The 14,669-nt window shown below is 48.8% G+C and overlaps 1 protein-coding gene across 2 annotated transcripts in view; it reads right to left on the bottom strand.

Moving 5' to 3' along the window:
• Positions 1-14,669, bottom strand: part of LOC115097450 (ranBP-type and C3HC4-type zinc finger-containing protein 1-like) — an 84,047-nt gene that overhangs the window by 34,569 nt on the left and 34,809 nt on the right. For both annotated transcript variants that reach the window (XM_029613270.1, XM_029613269.1), the window contains exons 5-6: positions 12,649-12,822; positions 6,571-6,731 (exon numbers count right to left, since the gene is read on the bottom strand). In XM_029613270.1, the coding sequence (XP_029469130.1) occupies positions 6,571-6,731; positions 12,649-12,822 (335 nt within the window). The remainder of the gene's footprint in view (positions 1-6,570; positions 6,732-12,648; positions 12,823-14,669) is intronic.

The raw sequence follows: 14,669 nt of genomic DNA, 5'->3' as shown, positions 1-14,669 counted from the left end.
ACCCCGTGTTCCCTCTCCTCGGGCTCTGCCACTACACCTCTACCTGACTTCTCTGCAGTTTACTCATCTGTAATTAGGAGATTACATGTTCCATCAAACCTTCAGAAAAATGAAGGGAAGCCAGAGGTCAACTAGAACAACACTTCCCAATCCTGTGCCGGGGACCCCAGGATATCCACAATGAATATGCATGAGATACATTTGTATAAACAGGGTCTCCAAAGGTTTGAGAAGTGCTGGTCTAGGGTACTGCAGAGTGAGGCAAGTTGGGTAGACTGGATGGGCTTATGCTCATTATCTGTTAGCAGGAAAATTTACAATCTGACATCTGCAGGCCGTCCACCCCAGATCTGTTTCTAATAGAACACAAGAACTTGTGAGCTCCTTGAAATCTGGAGCAGACCAAGTTGGAATGGAATTCCAGTAAGTATGTGGTGGACAGGAAAATTAGTTTCTTACCTGATAATTTTCATTCCTGTGATCCTGCAGATAAATGAGGGAAAAAATGTGTGTCCCATACATAGAGACATCTTGTCAGGAGAAGTTCCAATAGTCAATCAGACCATCAAATAGAATATAATGGGCTTAGAATACTTGTAAAAACTGATATTCTGGTCTAGAAGCTTCCATATTTTACATAAAGGAACTTCAAGGTAAAGGGGGGTGCTAGGGTATCAACATCTGCGTATCTAACCATTTAGAGTATGGTCCCCATGTTCTTGAGAAAGCTCCTAATCGGCCATGCTGCACTGCTGTAAATCTACCTAACTGATAATAGGTGTGGAGTCTATGAGGAATTTTCGCCAGACTTGGTACATCTGTGCTTTTCCAGTGTAATGCTATTTCCGATCTAGCTGCAATAAAGCCTTGTAACATAAACCTTTGTGTTTCCTTCTTATGCCCCAAATTGGGAAGGCCCAATAGTACATGCCAAGGTTTGACTTCCACCGGTATCATTAGAACCTGGGAGATCCATTCAGTCACTGATGGCCAAACTTGTATCATCCTGGGACACTCCCACCAGATATGGTACTTTGTGCCAATTTGCCCGCACCCCTTCCAGCAGAGCTCAGAAAGAGTGCTTTTATGGATCCCTCTTTGCTTCGTGGTGCCTCTATGGCACCATGAAATAAATGGAGTAGCAACCCTTTCTTTGTGCCTCTGGAGGAACTGGGACGATGGCCCGTAACTGCAGAAGTCGCTGCAACGTCTCCCGTACCGCCACTCGCTTTGTTGCATACCCGCAGGGGGAGACAAGGAACCGATCCCGGGGCAGACGTGCAAAATCTAAAGCGCAGCCTTGTTTTATCACGGTCAGCACCCACTGGTCTGTAGTCACCTTGGCCCACTCCTCGAAAAACAGGGACAGCCTGCCCCTACCGCTGGTACCGAGGAGTGGACCGGCACCCCTTCATTGTGAAGACTTGAACCCTGGGGAAGGCTGAGCCAAACCAGTTCTGCCAAATCTTCGACCCCGAAACGGCTGGGACCAGGACTGTTGCTTCATTGGTACTGGATGAAAGGAAGAGCTGGGCGTATTCACTGGTCGATAAGAACATAAGAAGCTGCCATACTGGGTCAGACCAAGGGTCCATCAAGCCCACATCCTGTTTCCAACAGTGGCCAATCCAGGCCATAAGAACCTGGCAAGTACCCAAAAACTAAGTCTATTCCATGTAACCATTGCTAATGGCAGTGGCTATTCTCTAAGTGAACTTAATAGCAGGTAATGGACTTCTCCTCCAAGAACCTATCCAATCCTTTTTTAAACACAGCTACACTAACTGCACTAACCACATCCTCTGGCAACAAATTCCAGAGTTTAATTGTGCGTTGAGTAAAAAAGAACTTTCTCCGATTAGTTTTAAATGTGCCCCATGCTAACTTCATGGAGTGCCCCCTAGTCTTTCTATTATCCGAAAGAGTAAAAAACCGATTCACATCTACCCGTTCTAGACCTCTCATGATTTTAAACACCTCTATCATATTTATTTAATTTTATTTAAAATCTTTTCTATACCGTCGTTAAGCGGGTGCCATCACAACGGTTCACAATAAGGCACAAAAACTATGTTGCATAAAGTGTCTGGAATTCTAACTCTTATACAGGTGCCATCAAAAATACTGTAACAATATATCATAATAAGTACTATTTGGTGAGTGTTATAAGTTATGTCTAGATTTTTAGATTTTCATATCCCCCCTCAGCCATCTCTTCTCCAACTGAAAAGTCCTAACCTCTTTAGTCTTTCCTCATAGGGGAGCTGTTCCATCCCCTTTATCATTTTGGTTGCCCTTCTCTGTACCTTCTCCATCGCAATTATATCTTTTTTGAGATGCGGCGACCAGAATTGTACACAGTATTCAAGGTGCGGTCTCACCATGGAGTGATACAGAGGCATTATGACATTTTCCGTTTTATTCACCATTCCCTTTCTAATAATTCCCAACATTCTGTTTGCTTTTTTGACTGCCGCAGCACACTGCACCGACGATTTCAATGTGTTATCCACTATGACACTTAGATCTCTTTCTTGGGCTGTAGCACCTAATATGGAACCCAAAATTGTGTAATTATAGCATGGGTTATTTTTCCCTATATGCATCACCTTGCACTTGTCCACATTAAATTTCATCTGCCATTTTGATGCCCAATTTTCCAGCCTCAAAGGTCTTCCTGCAATTTATCACAATCTGCTTGTGATTTAACTACTCTGAACAATTTTGTATCATCTGCAAATTTGATTAACTCACTTGTATTTCTTTCCAGATCATTTATAAATATATTGAAAAGTAAGGGTCCCAATACAGATCCCTGAGGCACTCCACTGTCCACTCCCTTCCACTGAGAAAATTGTCCATTTAATCCTACTCTCTGTTTCCTGTCTTTTAGCCAGTTTGCAATCCACGAAAGGACATCACCACCTATCCCATGACTTTTTACTTTTCCTAGAAGCCTCTCATGAGGAACTTTGTTAAACGCCTTCTGAAAATCCAAGTATACTACATCTACCAGTTCACCTTTATCCACATGTTTATTAACTCCTTCAAAAAAGTGAAGCAGATTTGTGAGGCAAGACTTGCCTTGGGTAAAGCCATGCTGACTTTGTTCCATTAAACCATGTCTTTCTATATGTTCTGTGATTTTGATGTTTAGAACACTTTCCACTATTTTTCCTGGCACTGAAGTCAGGCTAACCGGTCTGTAGTTTCCCGGATCGCCCCTGGAGCCCTTTTTAAATATTGGGGTTACATTTGCTATCCTCCAGTCTTCAGGTACAATGGATGATTTTAATGACAGGTTACAAATTTTTACTAATAGGTCTGAAATTTCATTTTTTAGTTCCTTCAGAACTCTGGGGTGTATACCATCCGGTCCAGGTGATTTACTACACTTAAGTTTGTCAATCAGGTCTACCACATCTTCTAGGTTCACCGTGATTTGATTCAGTCCATCTGAATCATTACCCATGAAAACCTTCTCCATTACGGGTACCTCCCCAACATCCTCTTCAGTAAACACCGAAGCAAAGAAATCATTTAATCTTTCTGCGATGGCCTTATCTTCTCTAAGTGCCCCTGAATCTGGCCCTGAATTTGGCCCGAGACGAGAAGGAACCTCGAGAGCGAGGTCTGTTCTCCAGCAAACGATGAACCTTATTGTCTCCCAGGGATTGAATCATATCTTCCAAGACCTTTCCAAAAAAGTAGCTTACCCTTAAAAGGCAGAGATCCCAGAGGCCTTGGAAGATACATCCGCCGACCAGTTTCTTAACCACAAGAGCCTACAGGTGGAGTCCGCCGATACCATGGACCTTGCCGATGTCCGCAAGAGGTTGTGAAAGGTGGAAAGGCATCAGCGCAGTAAGCCACCGAAGATTCGAGGCGACCCGCCTGGGCAGCCTCCTCATTCGAGAAACCCGCATTGGCTTTGTAATTGCTGTACCCAGCGGAGTCCCGCTCTCATAGCAAAGTTACTGCATATAGCCGCCCTAACTCCCTTGGTGGAGACCTCAAAAATCCTTTTGAATTGCACCTCCAACTTCCTGTCCTGTAGGTCCTTGAGCGCTGTGACTCCTGTGATTGGGATCGTGGTTTTTTTGGTGACAGCAGAAAACGCCACATCTACCTTAGGAACACGCAACATATCCAAAGCCTCCTCTGGCAGAGGATACAGCTTATCCATCCTTACTGACTTTCAACCCGAGATCCGGGGTATCCCATTCCCGGAACAAGTCCGTAGCCAAGAAAAGGAAAGGAAAGGCGGTGGCAAGACCTCTCAGGCCCAACAACACAGGATCCATCTTACCTAGCTTAGCTTCCTCAGGAGGGCTGTCAATGCCCAGCTCAGCGAGAGTAGCCGGGATGAGCGGTACAAACTCCTCCTTGCGAAAAAGGCGAACCACCTTGGGGTCATCACCCTCCGCGGCCTGCGAGCCTCTGGATCTGCCTCATCCGCTCCATGCGGAATCTGGGGTTGAGAAGCCGGATCTCCTGGATCAGTATCTTGCGCCGAGGAATCAGTATCCCCCTGAGGACCCCCAGTGCGGAGGGGACGCTTAGGGTTGACTGGACCCGCACACTTATGAGACCTGGTGCACTTGTGAGCATGGGACGTAGTCCCTAGGAGAGGCCAGTTTCCCCCTCTCATGCAGCTTCCCTGCTTTTCTTGCCTTAAAAGCTTTATGCAGGAAAACAACGAATTCAGAGGAAAAAGATGAATCAGAGGAGGAGTCCGAAGCCTCCTCAGGGCTCTCCTCCGTGGCAGGGGAAGCAGGCTGCTCCGTTTCTCTTTCCTCGGGGAGTCTCTGCTGAGGAGGAAAACACCCCCTTCCCCATGGCTGATGAGCGGCCTCCGTTCCCGTGCGTAGCTGAAACGGATCAGGTGCAGGCTGAACAGCCTCAGCTGATACAGAAGAGACGCGCGCCGGCTTAGCTTTCGGCACTTTTTTTGATTTCCCTGCACCGGAGAAGCCCTCATCCCCCGGTAAACATGCGACACATAATCCCTCACGAGAGGGCCGCACGCGCGGCATCGGAAGAGCCGGCAGTAAGGAAAAAACAAAACAAAACAGCCCCCTCCCCCCCCCCCCCGTACCAAAAACGCAGCGAAAACCACCCCCATGAGGAGAGGGAGAGAGACGGCCCGACAAAGTGAAAGCAAAAAACGAAACTTTTTTTTTCTTTTTGAAGTCAGACTTGGCTGAAGTGGTGCAGGGTGCTGATCTGTCTGGGAGGAGTGAGCCGGGCTCCCCGGTATCGCACCCAGGGCTAACAATAGGGTCCTCAACCCTCGTTGGCAGCTGCCTCAATACCAGCAGGGGACGGCCCTCTCAGGGCCTGCCGACCCTCTGGGAGGATGACCACAGAATTGCTGATTCTATTTTTTTTTTTAAACAGAGCAATCCGCCAATTTAGACAAGAAATCTAACCCCTAATTCTGACTAACCATGCCAGAAAATAAATACCCCGACCAGACTGTAGGTTTTGCACTTCCACCATCTGCTGGAGACAGAGTAATACTGGCAGACTGCAGGTGGCACCATCCTATATAAGGCGGAGCTTTGTTTTTAAAACATCTCTGTCTCCATCTGCTAGAGGGGGGGGGGTACGTACAGGGAAGTAGGGCTGATTACAGCGCTTTGGAAGGAGCCATGGTCTGCAGCCTCCAACTGAGGGGGCCGTCACTGCGATGACCAGACTGCGTGGGATGGGAGGGGAATCGTGAATTACGGCAGATAAAGACCAAAATGGCTCTCCAGTCTGCCCAGCAGCGTCCCCCAGGCTACCCCCCATGCTCGGCTGCTTGTGAATAAAGGTTCTTGCTGCCAGATTCGTGACTGGATCCTCCCCCCTCACAGCTCTGACCGTCCATCCTGGATAAGTGACAAAATATTACAAATTTAATAGCAATACGGATTCATGCTATGCTGCAGTGCTGCACCCTGCCCACTGATTTCTGTTTGCAAATAAGTAAGGAGGAAGATTATTATTACTATTTCTGGTGCCTCTTGGGCTATCTTGGACTTTTTACAGCTGGATTGTGAATTTTAAGCCTCAATAAGGAAGAACAAATGGACAATCATCCCCTGAAGCAGACATCTGGTCACTGCAGGGCCTTGTCGGGTGTAGTGGATTTATCTTTCTGCTCATTTTATGTTTGATTTTATTGTAAATATGCTTTTATTGATATTACATTTGTAATATTTTATCACACAATTTCAAATATTTATTATTTTATTATTGTTTTTTGTGGTTCACCTACCTCTGTTTGTTTTTCTTTCATCCTGGATAAGTCAAAGATGACCTCACACTGCAGGAACCAAGCAAATCCCATTGCAGGTGAAGTCACTTGTGCTGCTGGTCCCTGGGGACGAGGGACTGGGGGTGCTTTACACACTTCCCCTACATAATGCAAGCTGCATTTCAATTCTTATTTGAAGAAAAGAGTTAAATCGGTACAAGCAGCGCTCACTGTGGGCCAGAAGAGCTTAAAGGCTGTTCCCATTTTGTGTCTCTGCATGGGGCCCACACCTGTGAGTGAGCAGGGCAGGCGAGGGAAGGTCCTACCTGCAGAAACAGTGCAGGCACTCCCGCAGCGTCACTCCCTCCCCCGGCTGCAGGGCTGAGAAGCAGACAGGACACTCAGTGGCTTCGTCTGTCGGTACCAGGCTCTGTGTGTCCAGCTGCAGAAGTCGCTGGAAGTTCTGGGACCGCTCCAGTTCCTTCACCTTCACAAAGCAGACAGGATCAGTGCTGGGCAAAGGGACCTTGGCTACTGCTGTCCTGATCCTCCTCTTTCTGACCTGCCCTGGGGTTTGCTTTCTTGCCCTCACAGTGCTTCACCTCCTGCTCTTCTCACCCTGCCAGTGTCCCTGTTATCTGTACCTCTTCCATGCGCTTTGACCTCCGCGGCAGTAAAGCAGGCGAGCATGTTAGTGGAAGGAGGGACGCAAAACTGACAAAGCAAAGAGGAAGCAGAGATAGTGAGCACACGTTTCTGTTCACTGAAGGCGGCGATGGAAATGCAGGGCAGGTAGTGGGAGACAAGGCGACCCCCATCCATTTGCAGAGGAGAACCTGGGTGTGGATCTTCAATGGGACCGGGCAGGAAACTTTCTGGGATATTAAGAGAGGTTCTGGCGGCTCCTCGGATGCAGACTAGTGTGGTTCTGGACTGCTGGTGAAGGACAGATGTACAAATAGGGAGGGTAACTACAGAAACGTTTCCCACCTACTCCTGGAGGCACATCCAAGGCAGTCGGGTTTTCAGGATATTAACAAATTTGCATATTCACTGATTCAGGTGAGGGTCCATCAAGCCCACTATCCTGCCAATCCAGGTCACAAGTACCGGGCAGGATCCCAAGAACAAGCAGTGGATTTCTGCAGCTCTCCCTTAATAATGGTTTATGGACTTTTCCAAACGCAGCTACACTAACAGCTTTCACCACATCCTCTGGCAACAAATTCCAGAGCTTAATTATGTGTTGAGTATAAAAATATTTTCTCTTATTAGTTTTCTAGTAACTTCCTTGTGTGTCCCCTGGGCTTTGTACTTTTAGAAAGAGCAAACAACTGATTAACGTTTACTCCTTCCACTCCAGTCATTATTTTATAGACCTCTACCATATCCCCCCCTCAGCCGACTCTTCTCCAAAGGGGTGGGGGCATCTGGAGCCCGGGATACGTAATTTTTTATTCTAAGGGGAAGTAGGAGCAGGGGATGGTTCTCCCGGTCCCAATCATTTTTTTTAAACAATAAATGGCAAGTTTGGCCTGGTAGGGCCTTTGCAAGTGGGATACGGGATATATTTCTCTTATGAATATATCCGAGCAGGACTAAAGCTATGCGGCTAACCCGATATTCAGTTAAGTTAGGCAGATAACAGGACCCCTCTCCAGAACGCCCCTTTTATACCCGGCTACATCCGAGCCGGATAACACTTACCGGATAGGAGGCTCAATACGCCGTATAACTCACTTAGAGGGATAGCTTCTGAGTTATCTATCTAAATGGCTTTTGGATATCTACCCCTTTGAAAGTGCTCAAGAGTTTGTCAATAAAGATTTCAATCAAAAACTGTAAAGTCCTGCATTTAGGATGATGGCGGGGCGATGGTGTCTGACAGTACTCAGGGCAAGCAGGCAATGGCAGAAGCAGGGATATTAGCAAGACAGGTGATTCACTGCAGAATGAGCAAGAGAAAACACACATCACCCAAACAGGGACCTTCCTTTTCTGGTATTTTATCTTTCCTGGGCATTTATCAATCTTTACCACAAAAATAACAGAACTTACATTTCCAGGTAAAGGAAAATTGGTTCTTACCTGCTAATTTTCGTTCCTGTAATACCACAGATCAGACCAGACCAGTGGGTTATGCACTCCCACCAGCAGATGGAGGCAGAGAAACAAAACTTTGAGACACTGCTACATAACTGAGAGTGCCACTGCAGGACCTCAGTACTGACCTGTAGCCAAGCCAAGATGTAACCCCAGAATCCCTTTCTCGGGCCAACAGGGAAAACTATAGGGTTGGAAACCCCCAAAACCGGACCCAAAACACTCCCAAAAATTAAATCTGAAAAACCCAAACTAAGATCAACAACTGTCCCAAATACCCTGAAAGGCAAAGCAACTTGAACCACCCGTTGACAAAAAGCAGTCTTTCGGCAGTGACGGGGAGGGTCTCTGGACTGATCTGTGGTATTATAGGAACAGGTAAGAACCACATTTTCCTTTCCTGAACATACCCAGATCAGTCCAGATCAGTGGGATGTATCAAAGCCTCCCTACACCCGGCGGGAACCCGAAAGAGCCGCTCTCAGATCACTCACCAAAGAACGCTTCTTCCCACGCCCTCACGTCCACGTGGTCACGTCTGGTGAAAGTATGCACTGCAGCCCTACAAATCTCCTGAGGCAACAGCAGCTGACATTCTGCCCAGGAAATATCTTGTGGAGTGTGCTTTCAGCCCCTCTGGAACTTGACGGCCCTTACAAATATAGGCTGTGCAAATAGCCACTTTCACCCAACAGGAAATGGTAGTTTTAGAGGCCTTCTCTCCCTTCTTCCTGTCCCCATACAGGACAAAAAGTTGATCAGAGCGCCGGAACTATTCAGCAGCTCCAGATAACGCAACAGAGTTCTCCTCACATCCAAAAGATGCAGATCTCTGTCCCTAAGGGAATCCTTAGATCACTCTGGAAAAGTGGGAAGGTCTACCGATTGATTAATCTCCAACAAGAGGTGACCATCTGCAAGGGAACCCCATCATGGGAAATCCACAGAAAGGGATTCTTGCAAGACAGAGCCAGTAACACTGAAACCTGTCTGGCCGAACAGAAGGCCACCAGGAACACTGCCTTCAGAATCAAAGCCTTCAGCGTCGCTCTCTTCAAAGACTCAAACGGAGCCCCACACAAAACTTGCAAGACCAAATTAAGGCTCCAAACTAGGCATAATTTACGGACCGTAAGTCACAAATGCTTGACCTCTTTTAAGAAACAAACCACATGCGGATGCGAGGCCAAGAACCTGCCTTGCCCTTTGCCCCTAAGAGAGCCCAAAGCTGACAACTCAATGTGAATGGTAATATAGGCAAGACCCTTAGACAAGCCCTGTTGCACAAATTCCAAGATGAGAGGAACCTCCACTGATAGGGGATGCTCCTGTTTCTGAAGTCACCAAGACTCAAATGCCATCCAGACCTGAATATGTGCTAAAGTGGCAGGTCGATGAGCCTGGAGAAACGTGGAGATAACCTGCTCCGAATAACCTTCCAGGCACAGCCGCCACCTCTCAAAAGCCAAGCTGTGAGACAAAAGTGATCCTCTTGATCCGAAAATATGGGCCACTGAGAAAGAAACCTTGGTAGATAAGCCAGCCGAAGGGATCCGACCGCCAGATGTACCAGATCTGTAAACCACGGACACTGCGGCCTCTTCTATATGACTCAGAATTTGACCAACCAGAGGCCAAGGAGGAAACACATACAGCAGGATCCCCAATGACCAAGGGCACACTAAAGCATCCAGACCCACCGAACCGACCTCTCTTCTGCGACTGAGAAACCTCTGTCTTTGTGTTGAACCATGTCACAATGAGGCCCAGCTAAGGAACTTCTGAATGTACATCCGAATCGAATATGAAGATACGCCTCCATAAAGTCCAGGGATGCCAGGAACTCTCCTTTTTGGACTGCCGCTACAACTGTGCACAGTGACCCCATACGAAAATGCAGCACCCAAAGGGCCCTGTTCACCTTTTGCAGGTCGAAAATGGGATGGAAGGTACCTTCCTTCTTGGGAACCACAAAGTAAATGGAGTACCTGCTCTGCCCTTGTACCTTTCGCGGCATAGGCACTATGGCACGTAGATCTAGTAACCTTTGCAGTGTCCACCACACAGCCTCCCGCTTGCTGCAAGAGACCACGTGAGACTCAAGAAAGGCCTCCCTAACCAGGCACAAAAATTTGAGTGCATAGCCGTCTCTTATGACCTCTAGCACCCAATGGTCCAAGGTAATCCTGGTCCACTCTACATAAAAGCTGGACAAGTTGCCCCCTATGGCTTCTATGCAGCAGTGGGACACCCTGGCTTCCTTGTGTTGACTTTTCACCACCAGCCCCCTTGACAGTCTCTACGGCCTCCATGAAAGGACTGCTGGCGGTTGCCCGTCAGCTTTGCAGACACGTTGGAGGTGGTCCCACCTGACAGAAATCTCCTCGAATCCCTGAACCGGGTTCGAGGTGAGAACATCTTCTTACTAGCGTGCTCATCCTCAGGCAGCCTGTTCCTCTTAGATTCCCCCAACGTCTTCATCAGCTGATCCAAATCCTCCCTAGAGAGAAGCTTCCCTTTGAAAGGGAGATTACACAGCTGAGCCTTCGACAACATGTCCGCTGACCAACTGTACAGCAACAAAAGCTTGCAGACCGCCACCGCCAAACCATACTCCTGCTTGATGTGCGAACCAAATCATAGACTGCATCGGCTACATAAGCCACCCCAACCTCTAAACGAGCAGACTGCAGGGCACCATCTCCTGTCGAAGCTGGATCCTGCGCGTTCTGCATCGCACACAGACAGGCCCCTCTGCATCAAGCTGGTACAAATGGCGGCCCAAAAACTCAGCGCGGGGACCTCAAACATCCGCTTTAGGTGAATCTCCAACTTGCGGTCCTGCACATTCTTGAAAACGGCAGCCCCCGCCACTGGGATTGTCACCTTTTACTTCAGTACCCGCAGCATCTCCAAAGTCTCCTCCATCAGGAGATAAAGCTTCCCAACTTCCTGATCTTCTTAGGTAAGGGAAAGGCACTTGTGGGGGGGCCCTCAGCCCATCCAGGAACGGACTCATCCCCTCGCTATTCGACTCCTTGTGAGTCACTTTAACCCCCAATCCTTCCAAGACCGGGGGAATAAGAGGGCATAGTTCCACCTTCTTAAATAAATGGACAACTCAAGGATCATCTCCCTCTGATCTTTCATCCGGAATCAGGTCATCCTTAGCTCTATCCAGGTCCACACCAGATGCCACTGTCATGTCAGCGTCTGGAACCACCCCCTGGTGGTCCAAAGGGACATCCTGCAGAACATCCATGGAGTCTCCTCATCCTTGGGGTCCACCTCCAACTCCGCCTGATTCAGTCCCAGATGATGCAGTAGGTCCCCGGACCCACCTGCAGCCCTCTTAGGCTTCTTCGGTCTGGAAAGGGGAGGCTTGACTCTCACCTGCTTCCCCTTTGGCCCCTTCCTTGCCAGGAAGGCTTTATGTATCAAGAGGATACATTTTGGTGAAAATCCCTCAGGGCCATCCGACCCTTGCTCCAGGCTATCGTCGGAGTCCCCCCTTCATCAGAGTCCTTCAGAACCACAGGAGAAAACGGGGGAGGGGAATCTCTGCCCTTGGCCCTTTGCGGACCCCTCGGGTGCCGACACCGACATCATATCCAAAGGATGGGAAATCTGCTTCCCCCCGGTGCACCCCCACTGAGGAATTCCCCTCTCGAAACGCAACCAGGACAGAGGGAGCGAGAATTCAAGCGTGTAGACTCCAGCCCACACGTGCGGCACACTTCTCTGCGTGGTTCGGGTGCCGTACGGTCAGAGAAATACTGAGGGACTGCAGGTTGCACTCTCTGTTATGTAGCAGGGCCTCGAAATTCTAATTGTTCTCTGACTCCACCTGCTGGTAAGGAGGCAAAACCCACTTGTTTGGAGTGATCTGGGTATGTTCAGGAAATATTTTTATTCTGGTAACAAATGCTGATCAATTCCCAAATAACATAAAAATGGAAAACAAAGGTTCCTATACAATTGTTTGTTTGTTGTTATAGTTCTTCTCACCATCCGTCTTCTTGGAGGTTATATTGTCTACCATCCCTCTCTGTTTTGTTCCCTTGATGCAGTGAAAAAGGATTTGGGCAGAAGAGCTGGACCCCGAGGTCTGATTCTATTTCTCGCAGCCGTGAGTGTAAAAAGGGAGAAGCAATGATAAAAACACGAATTCTCTAACAATCAGCTCCTTCATTCAGGGTGTGGCTGGCGGAGGAAGAATCCAGATCTGCTAAAGGACACTGCATGACCTTGAAATGTCCCCCTCCCCCACGCTCCTGCTATAGCCTCCATGATGCTCCTACCTTCTCGTACTCCTGCATGGCAGCCTCCTCGGCCCGCAGTCTCTCCAGCTCCTCCTCATCAGGCTGGTACTGGTCTGGCACACTGTACACAGAGGGTCTCTCAGAGCAGCACATCATGCACCCAGGACGAGTGGGCTTATTAACGTAGGTGCACATAGGACACTCCCAGCCCACCTGGCAGAAAGATGAGAGGCAGTACATAAGGAGATGTGGGGGTAGGACAAGGGGCTGGATGTATGGGGGACTCCTTTAGCTGCGGTGCAGGAGGGCATAGGATGAGAGGCTGGGTGTATGAGGATAGTTATTTATTTAAAATTTCTTCTATCCCACTACTCCTTAATACATGTAACTTTGCAACCCGCGCTGTACATCCATAAAAACATCACAATATAACATTAAACAAACAACGCTACATTTAAGCTAAAACTTAAAATTCAATACGGATACAAGCCATCATAGTTCACTTAAAAGCTTCTTCAAAGAACCCTGTCTTAATGCATATTTCCTGTGTGTATGGAGGGAGACACCCCCTCAGGTAAGGTTCCCTTACCTGAGGGGGTGTCTGGGGGTACAGGAGGAAGAGCTGGCTGTGTGCGGTTCCCTTACCTGAGGGGGTGTCTGGGGGTACAGGAGGAAGAGCTGGCTGTGTGCGGTTCCCTTACCTGAGGGGGTGTCTGGGGGTACAGGAGGAAGAGCTGGCTGTGTGCGGTTCCCTTACCTGTGGGATATCTGGGGGTACAGGAGGAAGATCTGGCTGTGTGCGGTTCCCTTACCTGTGGGATATCTGGGGGTACAGGAGGAAGATCTGGCTGTGTGCGGTTCCCTTACCTGTGGGATATCTGGGGGTACAGGAGGAAGATCTGGCTGTGTGCGGTTCCCTTACCTGTGGGATATCTGGGGGTACAGGAGGAAGATCTGGCTGTGTGCGGGTCCCTTACCTGTGGGATATCTGGGGGTGCAGGAGGAAGATCTGGCTGTGTGCGGTTCCCTTACCTGTGGGATATCTGGGGGTGCAGGAGGAAGATCTGGCTGTGTGCGGTTCCCTTACCTGTGGGATATCTGGGGGTGCAGGAGGAAGATCTGGCTGTGTGCGGTTCCCTTACCTGAGGGGGTGTCTGGGGGTACAGGAGGAAGATCTGGCTGTGTGCGGTTCCCTTACCTGTGGGATATCTGGGGGTACAGGAGGAAGATCTGGCTGTGTGCAGTTCCCTTACCTGTGGGATATCTGGGGGTACAGGAGGAAGATCTGGCTGTGTGCGGTTCCCTTACCTGTGGGATATCTGGGGGTACAGGAGGAAGAACTGGCTGTGTGCGGTTCCCTTACCTGTGGGATATCTGGGGGTACAGGAGGAAGATCTGGCTGTGTGCGGTTCCCTTACCTGTGGGATATCTGGGGGTACAGGAGGAAGATCTGGCTGTGTGCGGTTCCCTTACCTGTGGGATATCTGGGGGTACAGGAGGAAGATCTGGCTGTGTGCGGTTCCCTTACCTGTGGGATATCTGGGGGTACAGGAGGAAGATCTGGCTGTGTGCGGTTCCCTTACCTGTGGGATATCTGGGGGTACAGGAGGAAGATCTGGCTGTGTGCGGTTCCCTTACCTGTGGGATATCTGGGGGTACAGGAGGAAGATCTGGCTGTGTGCGGTTCCCTTACCTGTGGGATATCTGGGGGTACAGGAGGAAGATCTGGCTGTGTGCAGTTCCCTTACCTGTGGGATATCTGGGGGTACAGGAGGAAGATAAGAAAATTATTACTTACCGGCTAATTTTCGTTCCTGTAGTACCATGGATCAGTCCAGACCGTGGGTTATGTCCCCAATCCAGCAGATGGAGTCAGCCCAAAGCTTTGAGGGGGCGTCACCATAAGTACTACTACCCCCTCTGCAGGAGTTCAGTATCGAGTATATCAAAGCCCGAGTAAACAGAAACCCCCTGATTGGATCAAGTTGAAACAAGACGGCAACAATAAGCCGCTGAATTGAAATAGAGAAACTGGAACCTTCCCACCAACAGGTGGGGGC

The sequence above is a fragment of the Rhinatrema bivittatum genome, chromosome 8 (assembly GCF_901001135.1).
Source record: "Rhinatrema bivittatum chromosome 8, aRhiBiv1.1, whole genome shotgun sequence".
NCBI classification, from domain to species: domain Eukaryota; kingdom Metazoa; phylum Chordata; class Amphibia; order Gymnophiona; family Rhinatrematidae; genus Rhinatrema; species Rhinatrema bivittatum.
This window is presented reverse-complemented; position numbering and strand designations above follow the sequence as displayed.